The sequence below is a fragment of the Natator depressus genome, chromosome 25 (genome assembly GCF_965152275.1).
Source record: "Natator depressus isolate rNatDep1 chromosome 25, rNatDep2.hap1, whole genome shotgun sequence".
Lineage (NCBI taxonomy): Eukaryota > Metazoa > Chordata > Testudines > Cheloniidae > Natator > Natator depressus.
Genome location: NC_134258.1, coordinates 8,429,970 through 8,452,997, shown reverse-complemented (window position 1 = coordinate 8,452,997; position 23,028 = coordinate 8,429,970). Strand labels below are relative to the sequence as shown.

The 23,028-nt window shown below is 55.4% G+C and overlaps 2 protein-coding genes across 4 annotated transcripts; both read left to right on the top strand.

The window, feature by feature from the left end:
* Positions 1-1,647: 1,647 nt before the first annotated feature.
* Positions 1,648-9,918, top strand: LOC141977738 (perilipin-3-like). Of its 3 annotated transcripts, none has more exons than XM_074939386.1 (7): positions 1,648-1,727; positions 4,212-4,407; positions 4,991-5,073; positions 5,566-5,830; positions 8,096-8,295; positions 8,444-8,572; positions 8,670-9,918. In XM_074939386.1, the coding sequence occupies exons 2-7, from the start codon at positions 4,263-4,265 to the stop codon at positions 9,012-9,014; spliced, it is 1,167 nt and encodes a 388-aa protein (XP_074795487.1). In that variant the 5' UTR covers positions 1,648-1,727; positions 4,212-4,262; the 3' UTR covers positions 9,015-9,918. The 3 variants fall into 3 exon arrangements, with proteins under 3 accessions (XP_074795487.1, XP_074795485.1, XP_074795486.1); XM_074939384.1 differs by lacking the exon at positions 1,648-1,727 and adding an exon at positions 2,991-3,187; XM_074939385.1 differs by lacking the exon at positions 1,648-1,727 and adding an exon at positions 2,991-3,187 and having other exon boundaries at positions 8,444-8,576; positions 8,677-9,918.
* A 3,603-nt stretch (positions 9,919-13,521) lies between these two features.
* On the top strand, positions 13,522-20,421 carry LOC141977975 (perilipin-3-like). The gene is made up of 8 exons (XM_074939811.1): positions 13,522-13,531; positions 16,384-16,541; positions 17,021-17,195; positions 18,089-18,165; positions 18,724-19,021; positions 19,391-19,578; positions 19,733-19,936; positions 20,029-20,421. The coding sequence occupies exons 1-8, from the start codon at positions 13,522-13,524 to the stop codon at positions 20,419-20,421; spliced, it is 1,503 nt and encodes a 500-aa protein (XP_074795912.1).
* Positions 20,422-23,028: the final 2,607 nt, after the last annotated feature.

Genomic DNA, 23,028 nt, shown 5'->3' with positions numbered 1-23,028 from the left:
GCCAGCCTAGTCACCCCCCGTCCCTGCCCACCAGCCTGGAGCAGCAGTTCTCACCCTGGGGCCCCTAGCCAGGACATGCCCCCTCCTAGTCAGCAACCTGGGAAGGTTTGGCCCCCTAGAAATCTAGGATCTCCCCTAGCTCAGGGATGCTGCTGGCCCAGGAACCAGCCAAGGAGTCAGGGGTGCCCCATTCGATAACCTTTTCCATACCAGGGACCGGCTTGCTGCCTTTCTAAACCGTGTCAGGGCGATCTCCGGGACCAGTGCCGGCCCACGGACCACTCGCTGAGAAACACTGGCCTAGGGAGCCGTCAAAGCGCTAGGCTCTAGTGCAGAGGTGGGCAAACTACGGCCCGCGGGACCGTCCTGCCCGATCCCTGAACACCTGGCCCAGGAGGCTAGTCCCCGGCCCCTCTCCTGCTGTCCCCCCTCCCCTGCAGTCTCACCACTGGGCGGGCAGCGGCTGCAAGCTCCTGCCTCTCTGAGCGGCATGGCAAGGGGGCGCGCGCGGTGTTGGGGGCAATGGGTTGGGAGTTGGGGGGCAGTCAGGGAAAAGGGGGTGGTTAGGGGTGGGAGTCCCGGGGGGCAGTCAGGGGACAGGGAGCAGGGGAGGTTGGATGGGGCGGAGGTTCTGGGGTGGTCAGAGGTTGGAGAACAGGGGGGTTGGATAGGGCGTGGGAATCCCGGGGGGCCTGTCAGGGGGCAGGGGTGTGGATAGGTCAGGGCAGTCAGGGGACAGGGAGCCAGGGGGGTTGGATAGGGGGTGGGGTCCCGGGGAGCCATTAGGGGTGGGGGTCCCAGGAGGGGGCAGTCAGGGGACAAGGAGCAGAGCGGGTTGGATGGGTGGAGGGTTCTGAGGGGGGGCGGGAAGTGGGAGAGGGAGAATAGGGGGCAGGGGCCAGGCTGTTTGGGGGGCACAGCCTTCCCTACCTGGCCCTCCATACAGTTTTGCACCCCGATGTGGCCCTTGGGCCAAAAAGTTTGCCCACCCCTGCTCTAGTGGTTAGAGCAAGGAACCCAGAGATTCAGGACTTCTCCCTTATTTTCCACCCTCTGCCACTGACTTACCCTCTGACCTCGAGGCAAGTCACACCCCCTCTCTGCCTCAGTTTCCCCCTACGTAATATGATCATGGCAACTATCTCCCAGGAGGGTTAATTTGTATTTGTAAAGCACTGTGAGATGAAAGACACTAGACACACTGATTATTACTATAGAGACAAGGTGGGACCCACAAGGCTACCACAGCGCATACAATTGTTTCTAGAGCTATTTAGCAGCACCCAGGAGGCCTGCAGGGTGGGGAACAGGCCCCTGTATTGTCTACTTCTTCTATGACCATACCAGAGCTACCATAAATCCTAGATAGCCATCACCCTCTAAAACAGACCAGCCCCAGGAGCTGTTATGACACGCTCACTTTCTACACCAAAGACCCAAGTCTGATCCTTCTTCACCCCCCCAGCGACCAAGGAGGGCGGGACTTAAGTCTCCAACCCTGGGCTTAAGTGGACTCACATGTGATCGAGGAGGATCCAGTTCCAATGCAATTTGCTAGAGATCCCCACCCACATGCCAGGCCAGCCCTTCCTCAATCAGGGTGGGTGATGCTGGTTGCCTCCCTGAGCTACCCCTCCTCTGCTGGGTGGGGCTCAGCACTGGTATATAAAGGCTAGGCAGGGAGGAGGCATTATGCTGCATCTGCTCTGGAGTTGTGGAAGAGACAGGTAAGGGCTTGTAATGATCTTAGGCTGTCTATGGGGGTGGCTTTCCAAGTTATAATTAAATATAATTTGAGTGTGTCAAACTCTAGGCTTGTTTGCTCCCTGATAAGAGCTTGGCAAATGGACTCTGACTGCTTTAGCTTACTACTTTTCTTGCAGTGCCAGGCAAACTGCCTGGCAATTCAGTGATACTAAGGGACTAACCTGCTGTCTGGAAACTCACAGACTAGCCTGTAACTGGCTGGGTTGTGCAGCTGACTTGTATTGATCTGCCTGGCACAGAAGAGATTTATTGTAAGTGCTGGGTCCCCCACGCCCTTTTCTGTATAGGGTGAGGGTTGATTCTCCCCACTAACTGCTTAAGCCTACAGGTGAGACTCCACATTTTAAACGCCTTCACCCTGTAACAGGTGTTTCCTGCCAGGAGGGTTCAAAGCAAACTACTCCAAGTAACAGAAACTGCCTCCTAATAGTGTGACCTCACAACTCACTCAATAGTTAATGTGGGGTTTTTGTGTTCCAGCTCTGGGGTCTCAGCTTTGAGACCTTCAGTTTTTAACTCTCTTGTCCCAGCCAGAGGAGGGAAAACTTGACTCTAGACTCCCCTGCAGTTCCTATTCATTTGCCTGCTGTGTTTGGAGCCAATTGTGTCTCATGATTGTGGAGTCTGACTCATGGCTTATTTGAATGATTGGAGGCTGGTAATGCTACTAAATGACTGGCCTTGTGGCTTCCTTCCCCAGTGGCTGCACTGAGTCCCTTCATGGCTCTCTGCAGCTTAGCTCTGAAGATGGGAGTGGGGAAGGTGCTTAGCTCTTGCTCAGCTGTTGTGAACACTGCTCTAACACAATCAAATGGCTGTGAGGTGTGTGTGTGTGTGGGGGGGGGGGGGGGCTGGCTTCTCCCCCACCTTATGGGGGATGGAGGGTTATGGTGTGAGAATTAATCTAACAGTCCTCCACTGACTACCCCTGGTGCTGGTCTGAGCAGTGACCCTGACTCCAGTTAGCAGCTGGCAACTGAAAATGAAAACGGTGACACAATCCTAGCCAAGCAGGAGGTATCAAAAAAGCAATGAGCTTCTCTGGGGCGAAGGCCACTGTTATTTATAGCAGCAGGGGCCTTGGTGGCAGCTTGTTTTGCAATCCAGACTGGAAGGTCTGAGGAGTAAGTGCAATCACGTCCTCCAGCCCAGGGGATCTGCAGGGATGTTACTCAATGCATTGTGCTGTTGAACCTCCCAGGGTCCAACACAATGGAATGACCCCCAGAGGAGGCTGCAACTAGGCTCTTGCTGTTGGCCTCTGAGCCTTCTTTATGGCCCTAGCATTTACTCAAGCCTTATCTTCAGTGCTGGCGGCTTAACTAGTGAGTTTCTATATCCCTTCTAATCAGTTTCACCAGATTCCGCCATGGCTTCTAATGACCCCAGTGCTGCTTCCCTGAAGGATGAGGAGCAGGAGGTAGGTACATGCTGGGGGCTTGGGCCGTAGGGTCTCTTTGTGGTGGGTCTACTGGCCTCTGCTAGGAAACTGGAGCTGGGCCCCTTAGCCAGGAAGTCACAGCGGTGACTGCAATAAGAAAGCTAAGTGCAGCTTCTCAACCCTTCACCTGAACAAACCGGGAGGCGAGGGGCTTCTCCGAACAGTATTGCACTGGTATAACTTTGGTTTACATTTACACCTAATGTAGCTAAACTAGCACAAAGCCATATGTGGCTCCTCCCTTGGTCTAGGAGTGCCTTCACCTAATATAAATTATTCTCTACTGACTCCATGTAAACCAAAGTAACCCTCTCTGAAAATGTGCCCACGAACATTTTGCATTGGCTTAAGGATAGAGCAACTTCAGTTTTATTGGTGCTACTTTCTCCTGTTGATCTAGGGCTTGTCGGCTTCCTGCTTCGGGGTGGGGATTCTGGAGCTGGGAGGGGTACAATGAGGCCAGATCTACACTCTAAACTTTGCTATAACTGTCGCTCAAGGGGGTGGGGAGAAATCCTGAGCCCTGCCGTTCCACCTACCTAATGCCATGTGCACACAGCGTGATGTTGACCTTCTGCTGTTGACACAGTCCACTGCCACAAGAGGCGATGGCAACTCTGCCGACGGCAGAAGCTCTTGTGTCCCCATAGTGTCTTTCCTTTGGCACGGCTGCTTGCTGCACTAATTAAGTGTAGACCTGCCCTGGAGCTCTCGAAGAGATTTTTTTTCTTTCTGGGCTTGTTCTTTACTAGGCCTGGTCTCACATATGGCAAATCCTGGTAATAGGACGCTGGATCTCTGTCTAAATGCTCCTGGCAGTAGAGAGGGGAGCACTTGGCAAGCTGGAAGTGGTGGGAGTCGATGACCCTCTGAGAATGACTCCCTCTAGGCCAGATCAGCTGACAGACCCCAGCTACTGACAGCAGGGCCCATGACCCTGCTTGGAAGGGGAGACTGCATGGTAGCCTGCACCCTGTTTACCTTACTGCCTTCTCTCACCTAGAACATAGCAAACCGGGTGGCCAACCTGCCCTTGGTCAGCTCCGCCTACGACATGGTCTCCACAGCCTATGCCTCCACCAAAGAGAACCACCCGTACATCAAATCTGTCTGCGACGTGGCAGAGAAAGGCATGAAGACCATCACTGCGGCCGCGGTCAGCGGCGCCCAGCCAATCCTGACCAAACTCGAGCCGCAGAGTGAGTAACTGTGTGTGGGGTGGCGGCATGGCCCAGTGAGGTGTGAAGGGCACCATGATCTGCCCTCCTTCCCAGGGTGTTGGGCAAAGAGCCTTCGGCCCTGCCAGAGGGAGGAGTCTGGCTTTTCACATCCGAAGCCATTGGCTGGCTAAGGAACCCCTCCCTCTTCCATAGAGGAACATAACCCAGGCCACTGAAAGCTCCAGCTGGAGCATTTATGGAGGTGGAAGTTGACCCTTTCACCCAAGGGTTCTGTGGACATTGCTTGGAGTATAGCGTGGGACAACCTTGTACTGTGTCTTAGGCTCAGAGCTGTGCTGACTGGTAGAATTCGTGCATCTGCCAGGCCTCTGCAGCAACAGCATCCAAGTAGAATAATGGAGCTGGTCCAGTTCTCAGCCCATTCCAAGTGGTTGCAAATCAGCTTGCCCTTGTACCTACTGAGCAAAGTCTTGCCCCCCCCTTCAGAGGCCCCATGCATCAGGTTCTCTTGCTTCATAAACTTGCATTTTCCCAGCTTTCCAGAACTTGGTGTAATGGCCGGGGCTCTTCACATGAGAAGCTAAACTGTTTTTTTCTTAAGTTTCCACAGCAAACGAGTACGCATGCAGGGGACTGGACAAGCTGGAGGAGAAGCTGCCAATCCTTCAACAGCCAACAGACCAGGTAACCCCCTCTCTGCTTCAAAGCTGTTGTAAAGGCAGGGAGAGCAGTGACTTCAGCTCAAGCAGGAGAGTTTAGCAATGAGCTCTAAGACAGAACAAGGAGCAGAGCTATTGGGGGGGGGGGGAAGGTGGCTTGATTCGCTGACTAGTGACTGCAGCAGCTCAGCGTGGGGCAGAAGTGATCCATTTGCTCCTGGGATGTATCGTGGCCACTCTGAATTGATGCCCCTGCTGTTAGATCTCTGCATCCATGGAACACCCTAGTGCGAACCTTCCAGTGTCCCATCAGCACCGCATGACTGCTGTAAACTTGCTCTGATGTAGTTTTGGACAATGCAAATGTGTCTAATCTAGATGGGCCCTTAAGGAAGACTTAAAAATAAGGGTAGAGATCAAACCTCGGGTCTTCCTCTTGGACAATGGGGAGGGAAGCAAACCCCCCCTGCTCTGCAATATTCCAACCCTGGCTTGAGGTCTCATCTGACCTCTCTAGATCCTCTCCAATACCAAAGACCTGGTGACTGCCACAGTGACTGGTGCCAAAGATGCAGTGAGCAACACCATGACTGGGATGGTGGATATGACCAAAGGGGCTGTCCAGGGGAGTGTGGAGCTGACCAGATCAGCAGTGACCAGTGGTGTGAACACAGTCATGGGCTCAGCAGTGGGCCAGATGGTGGTGAGCGGCATGGGTGCTGTGCTGGGCAAGTCAGAAGAGCTGGTGGATCACTACCTTCCTATGACAGATGAGGAACTAGGTAAGAAAGCAGCAGCTGCTCTCTTCCTGTGCACTACGGAAGGAGGTAGCATGGACAAGGGGGGGTGAAGAGAAAAGCTGGGTCTGTCTGGCTAATGCCAGCTGCAGTTGGGTTCATGGCTTCAGTTGAAGCCATCCAGCCTACAAGGCTGGATTTAGTTTCCTGATAACTGTGAGGACCTCAAGGCTCCTGATTAAGCCCTGGAAGAAACTACTGCAGTCTCCAGAGTAGAACGAACACAACCTCTGTACCTGGGGCACCCTGCTAGCTTACCTGGAAGATGGTGTCTGTTGTGAGGTGGGAAGCATAGCTGGGGGTGAGAAGAGCAGCCTCTCCCTCAATGCCTGTAAGCCTCAGGAGCCCTGTTCCATACAGGGTGCTCTCTCCATGGAGTAGAGCATGGAGAACCACTAAAGGAGACTGGCTTGTGGCCAAGAGACCATCTAAGCAGGTGGCTAGACCATCTCTGCCTCTGAGGCTTGCAGACCCTAATAGAATGGGGCGGGGAGATGAGTGAATTGCTGGATCTCTTGGCCTCTCCTCCTTATGTAGAGGTGTAACACAAATAGATACAGCTGGGGCAGTGTTGCCTAAGGGCTAGACCACTGGAGTAGGCTTTGGCTAGCCAATCTATTCCGAACTTTGCCCCAGGCCTGCCAGGTGCCCTTCAGCAAATCCCTTCATAGCAGAGCCTCTGCCCCCCCCCACACACCCCCACCCCAGCCTCTGAAACCAGGATGATACTTGCTGCCTCTAGGGCGTTGTTCTCCTGTGACCATCCCAGGGTCCAATCTGGCCTGTTCAACAGCAGTGTCTCCTGAATCTCTAGCCTGTGGTGCCTTTGGCAGTCAGGCAGTGTAAAACAGCCACCCCTGGTCTGCTCACACAGCCTTCAGCTTGTAAGTTCACCCCAGCTACACATGGGAGTGCTCTCCTGGCCCCTCGTGAACTAGACAGGGCAACACCTGCAAGTTCTCAGCCCAGCCTTGTTCCCCAGATGTGCATCTTGCCCTGCTCTGTATTCTCCTGGACCATGCAAGCTCCTAGATCATCTGCCATGCCAACACTGGGAAATGATGCATCATCCTTATCCCAAAAACGTTCCCTGCCCCCCACTCTAATCCAAACACCCTAAGACTTGCTGCCCAGGATATAATAGGCCAGGGGAGGCTCAGTCTCCCCTGCCACCAGACCCCCCAAAACCCTGCAACTCAGGGTGTAGTTTTGGCTGTATTTATGCCCCATGCAGGTTCTGGGGTGGCTGAGGCCATGGTATTTGTTCAGTTTCCTGGGTTCATCCATAAACTCCCTGGAGTCCAGGGGGATTACAGGTGAACCCAGGAAGCTGAGTAGCAAATACCACTGCCTCAGGACCCACATGAGGCATAAGGAAAAGCTGCTTTCCTCCCCACACCAAGCCACTGGGGGGGGGGGGGGGGGAGGTGCAGCTGTGGCTGACCTGGACAGCTATGAGCCCCCCCTCCTCTGTCCATGGCAGAGGGGCAGGGGATCTCAGGGGCTCCAGCTATAGGGATGGGTGGAAGGGGGAGGGGCTGGCCTCCCCTCAGTGGGGCTCTGCCTGCTGTCCATGGCGAAGAGGAAACAATACAATAGATCAAGTGGTGACAGGTGACAAGGCACAAGTCAGAATTCATTACAAAAGAAACCCAAAATTTGGGGGGGGGGGGAATGCCTTCCAGCCTGGGCCCCCTCCCCTTAGTTCGGTGTCATCAGCCAGTTCCTGAAGGCCCTAAGCAGAAGAGATGGGAGGTGGAGCAGTGCTCTGGAGGTCATGGTCTCCTATTCTACCTTTCTCCCCTCTCTGAGGATTTGCACCACATGGGGCTCAAAGCCTCCTGGGTACGTGAGGCTCAAACCATGACCAGAGGTCCATGTCTTGGTACAGCTTTCCCCACCAGGGGAGCAGGCTGGATATGTGAGTTAGTCTCTGAGGAAACTGCTTCATAGGGTGTTGCCTAGAATTACAACTGTCCCGGGACAATCCTACAGTAGAAAGGACACAAGTCATCAGGATGCTGCTGTTTACAAATGATGCCTCAGGCACACTTTGGGCAAAATAATTCAACTATAGAAAAGTGAACGTGGGGTACAGGGTGTCCCACCCCCATAGACACAGGGCTACATCCGCTTAGTACACTTTACTCTAAGCAGGTTACCAAGCAAGAGGCAGGTAAGGGCATATCCCATACTGCCCTTGCCATCTCCTCCACCTGGCATCACTAACCCTCCACTCTCTGCCTCCAGCTAAGCTGGCCACCTCTGTGGAAGGCTTCGAAATGGCGTCTGTGGAGCAGCAGAGGCAGCAGCAGAGTTACTTTGTGCGCCTGGGGTCCCTGTCCACCAAGCTCCGCCACCGAGCCTACCAGCACTCCCTGGGCAAGCTGAGGAATGCCCAGCGGAGCACCCAAGAGGCTCTGTCCCAGCTCCACCAAACCATAGAACTGGTAGGAATGCAGCTGTGGGCCATGCACACACCCCCTGTACTCCTCTGAAGTCCTCCTGCCACTCCTATAACCTGGTTTGTGCCAAGCCATTGAAAGTGGCCAACATGGCAAGGTCCCTTGCTGATGACAGATGTCTCTTCCCTTCCAGATCGAGCATGCCAAGCAGGGTGTTGATCAGAAGCTCCGTGATGGCCAGGAGAAGCTGCACCAGATGTGGTTGGAGTGGAGCCAAAAGCAGCCAAGTCAGAGTAAGGAGATGGGCTCTGTGCAGCTAGAGGTAGGTCACGAGAGGGTGACTCCAGTCTACAAGTAACCACTTGGCATGGGGGAAGTCTAGTGTCTAAACTGACTTCTGACTTGATCCCTGTTTGCAGCAGGTAGAGGAGCAGGCATTGGCCATGTCCCGCAGCCTCACCCAGCAACTGCAGACCACCTGCCTGACTCTGGTGTCCAGCCTGCAAGGCCTCCCTGCTGACCTCCAGGACAAGGCGCAACTGGTTCGTCACCAAGTCCAAGAACTACATGCTTCATTCTCCACTGCCAGCTCCTTCCATGACTTGACTGGAAGTGTCTTGGCCCAGAGCCGTGAACGAGTGACCAAGGCCCGCAAGCTGGTGGATGAGCTGATGGATCATGTGATGCATAATGTCCCCCTTTCTTGGCTAGTGGGACCCTTTGCCCCATCAGGCAAGCAGCAGGAGGAAATAGAGATGGAGTAGTGTCCTGCAGATACCCAAACCCCCAAGAAGCTCTGGGCTTAGAGTGCCCCTTTGAGTCTTCAATCTGGGATGGTAACTCATGCCACTTGTCACTTCCTGTCACACATCTAGCCTGGCTCTCTAGCTAGATAGCAGCACTTGCTGTTCTGATACAAGTGCCTCAATCCTGGCATCCCTCATGCCTTGCTTAGGTCTGTTCTTATTGCACTAAACACTTGGGGAGGAGAAACTATTCTGCATCTCACGGGGGTGGCTTAGTCGGGCTTGCCAGCAAAACTAACTCCCTCTGATTAGTCAAGTGACCCCAGAATGGGATCTAAGGCCCAGCTTTCAAGCTGGGGTGCCTTGTTTGCCACCTCTAGGCAACAGCCTGAGTCTTCAGAGCATCTGATTTCTCACCACCCTGTCAGTGACTTGTGGGTGCCCAGCACCTCTGAAGCCTAGACCACTTCTATTTAGCCACCAGAGCCAAACCCTGGCCTTGTCTTCTAGACTCTTAAAACAGACCCCTTCACTCAAGTGGGTAGCACTGGGCAGTCAGAGGTTAGCATGTGTTGTGTTAATTTAGTGGCCTGAAAATCCTCCAGAATCCTAGTAAAGAGCTAAATCCTTGGCATGGGAGCTGCCATCTTATGACCCAACTGGCTGTTTCATATGAAACATTAACTTTAGATCCCAAGCAAATGTGGCTTAGCCAGGTAAATGTTATATAAGCTGCTCCCGGTGTGGGGAGGAAGTGGTCACTTAAGTGCCAAACAACAACCACTGACCCAAGTCAGGCTGACTAGTTTGGGGTCTCTCCACTCAATCAAGGAAACTCTCTTGTTATAAGAGACCAGTGCTCTTTTAGGACTAATCCTAATGGCTCATGTAGGATTCCCTTACTGCCCAATATGAAGTGCCCTGGCCCTGACACCTGTATTGGGTAAGAACCTGTTGCTCACAATAAAGCTGTATGTGCATTGAAAGAGGCCTCTGCTTGTTTTGTTCTGAGTGAGATGCTCAGGCATGAAGGTCCATGACCATTCTCCCTCCCTGGCATGTCTAGCTTGCTGGGGGAAGCTGTTCTCAGCATTGCTGGTGCATGTGAGGGCCTTCCTCCAAGGATGCAGGGTGTGGATTCTCCCCTCCTACCAACAATCACCTCCCCAGCTTCTTGGGACTAGGAGTCTATCCTCATTAGCACCTTGAGGAAGCCAATGGCTGGAGGGCTGCTCAGTGCTTGAGATGAACTAGGCCATGTTGAGTTGCTGTCACTGCTCCTCATAGGCCATCTAACTAACTTTAGCCATGGAGGTAAACCCCAGAGGTGATTCTTGAAATGGCCGTAATCTGCAGTCAGCATTGGTCTCCCTGTCCTGTGTTTCCCCTTGCCCCAGAGATCTCTGCTCAGGGGTAATGCTGTCTAACTTTACACTACCTTCCCCTTCCCGTAGCAGGCCTTGCAACAAACTCTGGAAGGGCATTTGGGCCACATCTAGCAACCTGAAATTCAGCCTTCTGTCCTTACTACTGCGCTCCCCTGATGTGCTCCCTCTCTGGAGCAGCCCATCTGGGGTGCAGATGGCCATGTAAAACTTAGGCCTCACTTAGTCCCTCAAGTGGGACTGCAGTGGCTGCATCTTTATTGAACCGGAGGCATTTAAAGCTCAGGTTTAATGCAACCACCCACTTGACAAGAGGTGGGCACACAACCACATTGGGGAAAGGACCTCTAGAGAGGGAGGGCAGGGGGGATGCAAAGGGGTTACTGCTGATGTAGCAAAGACTGCCCTGGTGTTAGGAGGCATGGGACCAGTGCTGGCCAGCTGTAGCTTGCTGAGGTCTGTCCCTTAGCACAGCTGCTGGCATTGTTGTCTGGCAACCAACATTAACTCCACTGTGATAGATTCAATAGGTATTACAAGTAACAATTAGTGTGTGGGCTGGAGCTTGGAGGATGAAAATAAGATTTCCTCATGGTCCACACGTTGGCTCATCTTCCTCTCACGAGCTTGAGCACACATCCTCTGGCGTAAAAACAGCCAGCACCTAGAAAGTATCCTGGCCAAACTAAGGTTACACGGGCAACCAAATTCTCTACTGTTGAAATTTTAAAGTATGTGGCCTGTAAGGGCTCTATGGCAGTGCCTCATTTAAGAGTTCACGCTCTTGTTCTCTATATGAAAGCATCTATCTACCTCTAAACTTTCTATAGGATGTGAATCTAGACTGAATTATTTTTTTTGGGGGGGGGGGGGAGGTTTTCAAAGTCACTGTGAGGTAGTTAATCAAAGACGCATGGAGTCTCAATCTCCCAGACCCCTTGTTAGCCTTAACTACCTAGACAACACCAAATGGTGCCTGCAGGGAGTTTGATCTCCATTATATAGTTCTGGTTTTTGTTCCACACGAGAGCTTTCCAGTGTTTAGCTGAGGGAGACCCCAGCTTCTGCTCTCTAGGCTCGTCTAGGAAGCAGTGGTTGGTAGGAGGGCAGAAGCCCTGTCTGACATGGTCTAGTTAGCCTGAGCCTCTGAACAACTCAGCCCCTAAAGACCAGGATTTTCACTGCAACAGCTGGTGCTTTGTGGAAGAGCAGAATGTGGCCCAGGGGCTGGGCCATAAGTTTAATAATTACCAAGATTACCTCGGTAGCAATAGGTGCTGGTTTGTGGCACTGTGATGCAACTACACAGGCTCATGATGACTTAGGGTCCTTTCTGGAGTAGCTGCAGGCTTATCAAAGAGCAGATGCCCTGAACAGTCTCTGGGGTGACCATCACCACCACCACCTTGGGCAAATAGCTCGTGTGGCTGATTAAAGGATTTGGCTGCTCCTGAGCTGCCTTCGCTGAGCGAAAGCGCTGTCTACCACCCCTGCAGCTGCTCCTCTTTCGTATTTGTACTGCATAACGCTTGGAGTCTTGGTCCACACCTGAGGTTCTGGTCCACACCTAGCCTGTTCTGCTAGGTGCTCGCCAAACAAAAATGCCTTTAACAAGCTGCTCTGCCAGGCATCTGGGTGTTTTCGCAAAGAGCCTCCTCCTGCAAGAAAGCAGCCCTGGCTGGGTTGAAGGTACTTTCTTAATCAAGAACTGGGAAAGGAATACCCCAAATCGCTAGGGTGAGTGAGCGAAGATCACTGCACACAGCATAGCTACTGCAAAAGCAAGGAACGGAGGTGTTAAGGCAGCTAATGTAACATACCTTTGTGTTCCTCCAGCTAGACTCTCACATCTGCAGTGGACCAGCCACTATTCAGCACATCACAACCAGGGAGGTCTCGTTCTTTGGAGGCTAGAATTGGGGATGTAAATGAATCATCAGGTTGCAAACAGAATGTTTGTGCTCAATAAGAGAAGTAAATGGGTCCGTAGGCTAAGATGACACAATGTCTGAGCCAGCTAAGATAAGAGGGAGAACACACAGTGAACTATTCACTGTGAATGAGATAAAAAAGGAAGTTAGGAATGTGGAGAGGAGGTAACGGGGAAGTCAAACTGTGGTGGAAAGCCTGTGCTGTGCAGGGATTGCTTCCTCCAAAGTAACCCAGCCAAAAATGTGCAAGGTATAGTCAATGCAATGAGCTGTGTATAAAGGGAGAAGGTTTCGCTGTAACTTGGGAGTTATGATGTACCCTGCTGCCATCCCTCAACCCCCGTGTCTGAGTCTGATCAACTCAGTGTAGCACAGCTGTATGCCAACAATACCTGAGTTCTTGGGAAGCCAAGTGGAAAGAGAGCACGGAGGGAATCCCAACATGGGGGAGTGTGGGGGGAGCAGCCTTCCACTCAGCATCTCCTGGTGGAGCTGTCTCACTTGGCACATATAAGAGTTCATAGGGCCAGAGCATGAGGCTGACTCGTCTAGCTGGAAATATGGGATAACAAGGTTCAAGGCTCTGCTCTGCCCAGTCTGGAGCAAGGACTGGAAGCTGGGTCTCCTAGCCCCCAGCTGAGAGCTCCAGCCACTGGGCTACTGCTGTCATGGGGCAGGGGGAAGTTCTTGGATTTATTTATTGTCAGAAAATTTCAGTGGTGATGTGCACTGGAATGAAAGTGAATTTCAACACCCCTGCCCCATGTTTTCAGGCGATGGGACGGTGGTTTGCCAGGCAGCTCTCGTTCTAGCTTCCTGGATGCTGCTCACGCCCCGTCCACTGCATTTGCGGCTCAGTGTGCTTAGTAGCAGGAGGTGTGTCCACTGGAGGTCTGCCCAAAGCAGGAGCGTGCTGACCTCTGCATTCTGGGGAGGGGAGCAAAGGGGGGCACTGCCTCTGGTTTCCTCCCCTTCCCTGAAAGGGCCAGGAGAGGCTGGAGCAGTGACAGTCTGTCATTGTGATGAGTCATGACATGTCATAATGACTCAATAGCATGATGCAAGCCACTGCCTTGGAGCTGGGTGGATTCCTATCAGGGCCTAGGTACCTGCTGGACAGCAGCCCCACTGGGCTCGGGGCTGGAGCAGGCCTTTCCAGCCCCTGGCCGGAGCAGGCCTTTCCAGCCCCTGGCCAGATGAGCAGAGACCATGGCTGAGTGTGAGTAGAAATGATTTTTCGAAGGCAAAGTTGACACTCTGATTACAAAGAGTCTGGCATGAACTGGTCTCCTGAACTGAACTGTCTTCTGCTGCCAAATCTCCATTGACTTCCCCCCTTCTCGCTGCTCTAGGGAGCAAGTTAATGTCCTTGGCCCTAAAACTTCCCCTAACGATTGGCCTTCTCAGCTCCAGTCGGGCTCACCCACCTGCTGCCGATGACCTAGGAGACACCGAGCAGACGCAGCCTCTTCTCACTGTTTCATGCACGTGTGCAATACACTTTTCTGCCATAAATTAACATTTGCTAATTAGCAGTAGGAGTGAGCATGAGCTGACCGCCAGGAAGCTGTGTTTTCCCTGGGCTGCGTAACGGTGGGGAGGAGCGTCTCTTGAGAGCAGTGGGAAGACCCAGGCAAAGGCCCAGCTAGGAGCCCTCTGCAGCACCAACTTCTCTAGCACCGTCCATCTGGCAGAGTTCAAAGCCCAAGGGGCCACCCGCTCATTTCGTCTGACCTCCTGTATAGCGCAGGCCGTCAACCCCGCCCCACACCCTAAACCCTCCAGCCACCGTGAGACCAAAACGTTCCAGCCCAGCAGAGCCTAGCCCAGGGGTCGGCAACCTTTCAGAACTGGCGTGCCGAGTGTTCATTGATTCACTTTAATTTAAGGTTTCGCGGGCTATAAGTCTATTTATTATATAACTACACTATTGTATGTAAACCAGGTTTTCAAAATGTTTAAGAAGCGTCATTTAAAATTAAATTAAAATGCTGATCTTACGCCGTCGGCCCGCTCAGCCCGCTGCCGGTCTGGGGTTCCATTCACCTAGGCCGGCTGGCAAGGGGCCGGCAGCCAGAACCCCAGACCGGCAGGGGGCTGAGCGGGGCTGGCGGCCGGGACCCCGGCTGGCAAGGGGTCGGCAGCCAGAACCCCAGACCAGCAGCAGGCTGAGCGGGGCCAGCGGCTGGGACCCCAGACCAGCAGCGGGCTGAGCGGCTCAGTCCACTGCCGGCTCCTGCCAGCCAGGGTCCCGGCTGCCGGCCCCGCTCAGCCCCGCTGCTGGTCTGGGGTCCCGGCCCTGCCCACATAGAGTGGGTACCTACCTTCTCCCTGGTTCTAGCCCATTCTCTTCCTCTCTCTGCACTGAGCTGAGGGTGGGAGTGCGCTGAGCACAGGGCTGGGGGTGAAGGAGCAGGTCTGGCCAGGAGCTAGAATGAGGGAGGGGGCTCAGGGTTGGGGCAGGAGGTTTGGGTGTGGAGCGCTTACCTGGGCAGCTCCCATTTGGTGCGAGGGGTGCAGGTGGGAATGTGGGCGGGGGTGTGTGCAGGAGCTCCCGTTTGGTGCTCAGGGTGGGGGCGGGAATGTGGGGGGTGCAAGAATCAGGGCATGGGGTGTGGGGGGGCTGGGTATGTGTGGGTGGTGCAGGAGTCAGGGCAGAGGGCTGGGGGTGTGTGAGGAGGGTGCAGGAGTCAGGGCTGGGGGGGGGCTGGGTATTTGTGGGGGGTGCCGGAGTCAGGGCTGGGGTTGTGGGGGGGTGCAGGGGTCAGGGCAGAGGGCTGGGGGTTTTTGAGGGGGGTGCAGAGGTCAGAGCAGAGGGCTGGGCGGTGTGGGGGGTTCAGGAGTGAGGGTAGAGGGCTGGGGGCGTGTGAGGGGGTTCAGGGCAGAGGGCTGGGCGGCATGGGGGGTTCAGGGTCAGGGCAGAGCGGTGTGGGGGGGTTCAGGGGTCAGGGCAGAGGGCTGGGGGTGTGTGAGGGGGTGCAGGGGTCAGGGCAGAGGGCTGGGCGGTATGCGGGGGTTCAGGGGTCATGAGCAGCTCACGGCAGGGGGCTGGAGGGGATATGCCGATTCCACCCCCTTCCCCAAGGTCCCCGGAGCAGAGAGCGCGCTGCAGCCCCGCTTTTCCCTCTCCCCGCTCCGTAGCAAGGGCCGCCAGCTGATCGGCCGCAGGGAGGGAGAGGAGGAGGGGCAGGACCCCAGCACCCCGGGGGAAGAGGCGGGGGGAGGGGGAAGCTTGCCTGCCCTGCAAGGAGAGAGCGGTGGGCGGGGGGGTGGAGAAGATCAGGCCAGGCCGGGCAGGATTTTTAGTGGCACGCTGCTGTCTGCCCGGGGTCCCCGGCAGACAGCAGCGTGCCATTAAAAACTGGCTCGCCTGCTGTCTTTGGCACGCGTGCCATAGGTTGCCGGCCCCAGCCTAGACTATGACGTGACAGGCAGAGAACAGGCGCGACCAAGGTGCCCCTGTGCCCTTATCCTGGCACATAACCTGCACCCCCACGTTGCAGAGGAAGGTGAAAACCCTGCAAGGCCCCTGCTAAACTGACCTGAGGAAAAACTCCTTCCTGACCCCCCAGACGGCCATCGGTTACGCCTGTGTGCGAGCACCAGTCAGCCAAGCACCCGAGAGGGAGAATGCTCTGCACCCCTCAGAGCTCTGGCCCATCCTACGCGTATGGAGAAACCCCTGCCAGGGCAGAGGCTGCGTTTACATGCCGGTGTTACAGCAATGCCTTCATCCCGGAGCCGTGGCCTTAACCTAGCCTTCCCCCCCCACAGTTCTCTTTGCACAACACCTGTGGCGGCTGTTACCCACAAAGGGACGGTTGGTCTTGTGGTTAAGTGTGACTCAAGAGACCTGGCTTCTATTCCTGCCTCCGCCACCGATGGTGCCCAACCTTGGGCAAGTCGCTAACTCTCGGCCTGCCTCAGTTTGCTCATCTGATGATACTCCTGCTTTCTCCTCCCTCTTCACCTGTCTGCTCTATTTAAACCGTAAACCCTCTGGGGGCAGGGACTGTCTCTCACGGTGGATGTACAGCCCCTAGCGCAACAGGACCCTGTTCTGCTTTCTAGCTAGTCTGGGCAACTTTTTCCCTGACCTGCCTTATTTTCCCCATTCTGTCCCATCAGCAAGTGTGGATGTCACTTTGCCAGCCAGTGAAAATGGACTGAAGGCAGCTTCTTCCGACACTGGACTGAAGACGGCTTCACTAGAAAACAGGGAACAGCAGGTAGGTAGATCCTGGGCATCCTGACAGTGCCACACTGAGCCTGTGAATGGAGATCGATGCGGGGGGGATTTAGGGGTGAGATCCCTTGTACCTAACGAAACACACTGTGCCCACAGTTCAAGTGCTAGCTGTCTGCCTCAGGGCAGTGGCTGGGACCTGGTGCCCGAGAGACAAGGCCCCGGGCTCTTTGTCTTGGGAAGGAGATTTCACCAATGCATGGCCCACCGTGGGGATGGGCAGCTGCCCAAGGCACCCCGCTGGCTTAGAGAAGGGAGAGCCCATTCACACACCCAGACACAGTGCAGCGGGAAGGGCCTTTCGCTCTCCCCGTACAATGCCCTGACTCAGAAAGTTCAGACTCCCAGCAGTGTCGCAGGGTCAGAAAGCCCAGGGCCGTTCCCCTGGGTGGGAATGGGAGCTGGTACAAGCCAATCCAATTTCCTTAACTCCCACCCCGGTGGCTATTCTCCTTGGTTTAGTTTGCAGTGAACAGGGTGGTCAGCATGCCCTTGGTCACCCCAGTTTACGAGCTGGCCCCTGCTACCTCCATGCAAGACAGCTGCTCCATCACCGAATCCACCTGCAAGGTGGCAGAGAAAGAAGCAGAGCCTGGCACCGCTGCAGCGCTGACTCCGGCTGAACGGGGATCTCAGAGTGAGTCGTGGGTCGGTGGCCAGAGCTTGGGGAGGAGGAGGGGAACCTGAGAATGAAGCTGGAGCCTGCAGCCGCTGGGAGAAGCCGGACTGGTTTTGGTCCTTTGCCTCAAGTGTTCTTGCACCCTAAGCTCCCAGGAATCAGGGCCGTTGCTGGTCTTCATGTAGAAGACCAGTCTCTGCTCTCTAGGGGCGTGGAAGCATCATTCCCGGCGCGGGTAGATCTGATGGAACCAGCCCACTAAAAACATCAGCAGAGCCAGGGCTGCACTGGCGGCAGGACAGAGGAGCTGCCCTGTGCACACTCCCGGTTACAACCCTAGGAGCATCCTTGGGACGGCTAGTCCGGCCATGCAGCTGTTATTAGCATGCTGGCTCGAGGACAGCCAGCATGCATATGTCTCCTGCCCGGGTCTGATGGGGACGCTCTCTGTTCGCCTATCACACTCTGTCATGGACAGGGGCTCAGCCCCACTCCCTGGGGAACGGCTGTTTGGGCAGCGGAAATTCCAGATCTTGCAGGGTATTCACACTCCCTTTGGGAGCTTCCTAGAAGCGCCCATGTGATGCAGCAGAGAGATCACAAGCTGGGGAGTCGGAGGCAGGGCTGGAACGCAGCTGTCTTGCCCCAGAAAGTCAAGCCAAGCCCCAGGGAAGGGGAACCGGGAAGGGGAGGGTGACGCTGGCCCATCTGCAGGGGATACACTGAGCCGGGGGGGGGGGGGGGGCGGGTGAAAAGCTCTAGGCAAGTGCTACGTGTGGCTTGATCGTCATTTAAAGCACAGAAGGTGCCACACGCAGATGCTGCCCCGCAGCCTGTGCCCGCTCCCTCGGCGGCTGCCCAGCGCTCCACAACGGCTCGTTAACCAACCACCCTGCTGTCTGTCCCAACAGCTGGGCCAGCCAAGGAGACCAGGAGCACCGGGCTGGATAAAGGGAAGCTGCCAGCCCCTCCGCAGCCACGCACACAGGTAACCATGTCTGCCTCCGCAGTCTTCCTGGGAAGGGCATCTCCCACTGAGAGACGAACCCAGCCCAGGCGCGGGGGACTGGTCGGGCGACCTGCCATCGGGCGACCTGCCGTCGGGATGGCCAAACACCGATTGCTATGGTAATGCTAGAACACCGACTGCTGGGAAGAGCTGCCCGTCTGGTACTTACGTGGCCTCCTTTTCCCAAGTCTCTGAGCACCTCACACTCTTTATCCAACCCCCGCCCCGAGGCAGGGCTGTTACCCCATTGTACAGATGGGGAACGGAGGCATAGGCAGGCTAAGTGACTTGCCCAAGGTCACACAGGGAGTCAGTGGCAGAGCAAGGAAGGAAGCTTACACCGGTCAGTCGGGGGAACTCAGACATGGAGGCAGCAGCGGGAGCCCCCCTTGCCTAGCCAGAAGGGTTGTTAGTGTCTTGGTGTGAAGGCCTCTCCAGGATTAGCAGGGGGAACTTGCCCTCCTGACCCGCTGCCCTCTCGCTCCTCTGAGTCACTGCCAGGTCTCTCTCCCTGACCCCAGCTACTCCTGCTTCCAGGTGGTGACAGAGACAACAGAGCCGGTCTCTTTCAAAGAGACAGACGTTATGCTGGCAGCAGCCAGCACGGTGGGCAGAGCAAGGGGCGCAGGGCCCAGCAGTGGCCCCAAGGCGGCCCGGGCCAGCGATTCGAGCCATCCCCACATGTGGGGTGGCCCCCGAGCCGCCATGACCAACAGCCTACGCAGCCTCATGAGCTCTAAAGTGGGTCAGCTCTTCCTCCGCAGCGTGGACAGAGCGCTGGACAAGTCAGAAGAGCTGATGAATCGGTACCTGCCCCTGACGGAGAAGGAGCTAGGTGAGAAGCTGCCCGAAGCACCGCTCTTCTCAGGGGTGTTCTAAAAGGATTGAGTCCCCCAGATCTCAGCACCTCCCCGCTCCCAATGTACCCCCGCACCTGCACTAGGTGTCACCCCTTGCACCTGCCACTCCTGCAGCAGGTGGTCTCTGGACCTGCTTCCCCAAAGAACTCATTAAACAAGTTTCCTGAGGCTTCCTATTTACCTCCTAGGAAGTTGTATAGACCCAGATCCTCCAAGGGACAGTATTTGGGCTCCAAACTTCCATTGAGATCAATGGCACTTAAGTACATAAATACCTGTGAGGCTCCGGACCATAGTTCCCGCCTCCTCCTTAATGTGGTGTCCACCTCTCTCTCTCTCTCCAGATGCACTCACAATGGAGGGGCTGGACGTCTCCGCAGCAGAGCACCGCACGAAGGGCTGCTTTGTGCGGCTGGGGTCCCTGTCCACCAGCCTGCGGAACCGGGCCTTCATGCTGATCCTGAATAAGCTGAGACAGACCAGGCAGAACACCCACGAGAACCTCGCTCAGCTCCACCAGACTATCAACCTGGTAAGAACACGCCCGGCCCTCTCCTCGGCCTCGGACTCCGCCAGATCGCGGTTAGCGGGGACACTCGCTCGCCCCTCCCCGTCCAGCCTCCCTCTCCGCTCTTGGTCAGCTCACTGGGCCCAGCTGACTCCGCGGTGCTTTCTCCACCCTGCAGATTGAACACGTCCAGCAGGAGAAGCAGCTTCGTAGCAACCAGGAGACGCTGCGCAGTATGTGGGGCCAGTGGAGCCAGAAGCAGGAAGGAGGCCTCCGGAGCGAACCAGGGGGCAGCAAGGACAGCGGCTCCCAAGCCAGCAACAGCACAGATCACAACTCCCCCGCCAGCGGCAGCCAGGGCAGCGGCTCCATGCAGCTAGAGGTACCTTCACTAGAAACAGGGTCGAAAGCCAGCGACCGCAGCGTCCAGGCAAGCCTCACGTCACTAACTCTTCCTTTGCTGTCTCACGGCAGGTGGAATCCAAGACCTTGGCCATGTCCCGTAGCCTGACGCAGCAGCTGCAAGCTACGTACCTGAACCTCTTATCCAACGTCAGAGGCCTCCCCACACATCTCCAGGAAAAGATGCAGCAGGTGCATCAGAACATGGCGGAGCTGCATAGGTACTTCTCCTCCGCCAACGCCTTCCAGGACTTGCCCGGCAACGTCCTAAACCAGAGCCGGGAGAAGGTGGCCAAAGCTTGGGAGGCCTTGGATGAAGTGACGGATTTTTTGTTGCAGAACCCTCCCGTCACGTGGCTTGTGGAATCCTTGGTTTCCCTTGAAGGGGAGCTGCTGGAGACAGAGGAGAAGGATATATTGAAAGTCCTGAAACACTACGAGCCACAGGACTGCAAAGATGACTAGCTAGTCAGTTTCCACGGTCAGACCAACCAAACCCTTTGAGCGGACAGAGACCTAACCCTAACCCTCTACTAGGATCTTCGGTTTTACTCTAGCCCTCGTGGATACACCCCAAATGTGACACCCCCCCCCCCCCGAGTTAAATAGCAATATCCAATAAATGGATGGCTTTGTCTTCCACACATCCCAGATCTCTTCCAAGCTAAGACAGTTGGTGCTAGTTAGCTGGCTTCCTGGTCATTGCAATTAATGGAACACCTAACTAATTCTCTCTCCAGCGCCCTTACCTTACACATTTGTACTTGGCACAGTTCTATTCCTAAACGGTAATGCTCCTGGAATGAGTTATGGTCGGTTATTTCACCAAAGAAGATGGAAGGGTAAGTAGTTGGCTCTCACTGGAGAAGCTCTGCCTTTTAAGAGCGAGCATCCTGGTCTCACCATGAAACTTGACTTCAAATGTGGACATGCTGCGATCTCAGACCTGCAGCCACCACTGGCCTGGAACCCAACAACTCCCCACCACCGGTTTGGGACTGGAAGTGACGAATACCATAACTAAGCAAGATCACGGAGAGCATTTATTTTTTAGAAGGTTCTGGAATTTGGCCAGGACAGCAAGATTAACGACCTCCCTTCTCTGCTTCCATGGGCCATGAGCTCTCAGAGCAGCAGCCGTACCCATGGACATCTTGATGTGAACCTGGGGCATTGACACGGTCATGACTTCCAGAGAAGGGCGTCACCCACTGAGTTAGCAGCAGCCGCACTTCCTCCAGCACAGGGGTGTCCAGGGGAGGTGGCCCATTCACGTTCTCCTCTAGCTCGCTCCTGCTTAGCTCGGAGAGCTCAGCCAGCGGGTGCTTGGTTCCCCACAACATCCAGGAGATTCATCAGGCTAAGGATGGACCAAAGCTCAACCGCCCGGCCGGCCTAATCACCCTGAAATGCGCACATAAGAAGGAGGGGTCTCGGATTCCGCCCTCCTGTCTCCTTGGGGCTGGGATGGGGCAGGCAGCTGCCCCAGTCTCATTTCCCCTGTGCCCACAACAATCTCCTGCCCCAAAGTTCCTCCCCCTTTGCTCTCTTATCCCCCATGTTCCCTCCCCCACACGCTCTTAGTCTGCTTCGTGCCCCCCACATTCCTCAAATTGATGTTTCCTACCTAGCTCCACACCCGCAGTCTCCCTGCTGCCCGCAGGGCCAGTCTCTGCATCTGCCTTTCCTCTGCCAGAGCCTCACACAGGGATGACGGCACCACCTTGCCTGAGGGCCGCCTGACTTCCCACCTGTCGGCACTACGGGGAGATGGTAGCCACCGTTACCGGGGTCAGCCTCACTTCTGCTTACCAAAGTTAAGGGGCTACAGAGGCCATCGTGCTGAGGGCAGCCTCTGGCTTCAGGCCTGTTGACATGAAGGCGCGATGGCGGCCATTTTGGCTAAGGGCAAAATTTCAGCGGGAGGCCGAAACCAACAAGGACCCTTTAAAAGCCACCCAAACATCAAGGGAGCTGGTGACATTTCTACCTTCCCCCACCCTGCCACACCTTTTCCAACTGAGTTCCCAGCCCCCAGCCAATTTCATCTCAGCTCCAACCGATGCCCTTCATTTTACACCCTGCTCCCCCCTTCACAGCCCTTCGAACCAATCCCCCATCTCCCTCACCTGCAGAAGGCAGAGACAGGGTAGCGGGGGGGGAGGGGGCAGGGCTGGGAGAGCAAAAGCAATTTCACACACCTGTTCTGCCCCACACCCCACGCTGTCCCGAGCGCATAGATAGTCCCCCATCACCAAAGTAACTGAGCGCCTCACAATCCCCCCCATACACACCTGTCGGGCAGGGCAGTGCTGTTACCCCCATGGTAGAGATGGGGAACCGGAGCAGCGAGAGGCGAAGCCAGTCTCAGTGGGAGCCTAGGGCGGATCAGGGACTTGGACCCTGGTCTCTCAAGACTGAGGCTGGCACCCTAACCACTGGGCCAGCCTTTCTCCCTAGACCGGGGACGCCTTTGCAGCTATTTGTAGAGAGGGGAAGGCCGAGGGAGCACCTCCCCGGGAGGAGCGGTGTGGATCAATGGAGTCTCACCAGTCCCAGGAAGTGCCGTGGAGGATCAACTAAGGTGATCACTAAGCCTGAGGGCTGCTCTAACTACACCAGGCCCGGGCAGGCCCCTTCTTGGTCCTAGAATACAGGGTGTACAAAGATGGCCTGATATCACCTTTAACCCCCACCCCAAGCATAGGAGCTGAGTAACTAAGAATCAGGCCCTAGTGGTGAAACTCACCCCCATGTAGGTCACCAGTGAATCTGGCCCATTCTTTGCAAAACACGACGGCTGATGTCTAGTGCTCAGCCAAATGCCACCAACCCTTACACAATAACTCGTTGGCTCCCCCACCTATAAAGCCAAAGGGGAGAGAATTAGCAAAGCAAGACTCCAGCCGTGGCACACCGCACGGTGCATTGACACACGCTCCCGGTGAGTATGTGCAGCGCTGACATGGGGGGCCAGGTTAGCACGTTCATGAGCGATATACGAACGGATATACATAACATGCGTCAGGCCAGCACATCCCTTAGCCCTGACTCACACTGACACTACCATGA

Coding starts and splice junctions, on each gene's coding strand:
- LOC141977975 (XM_074939811.1), top strand. Junction 18,166..18,723: donor CTCCGCAGCCACGCACACAG/GTAACCATGTCT, acceptor TCCTGCTTCCAG/GTGGTGACAGAGACAACAGA. Junction 19,022..19,390: donor CCTGACGGAGAAGGAGCTAG/GTGAGAAGCTGC, acceptor CTCTCTCTCCAG/ATGCACTCACAATGGAGGGG.
- LOC141977738 (XM_074939384.1), top strand. CDS start 3,137: ATGGCTTCTAATGACCCCAGTGCTGCTTCCCTGAAGGATGAGGAGCAG. Junction 3,188..4,211: donor TGAAGGATGAGGAGCAGGAG/GTAGGTACATGC, acceptor TCTCTCACCTAG/AACATAGCAAACCGGGTGGC. Junction 8,573..8,669: donor TGGGCTCTGTGCAGCTAGAG/GTAGGTCACGAG, acceptor CCCTGTTTGCAG/CAGGTAGAGGAGCAGGCATT.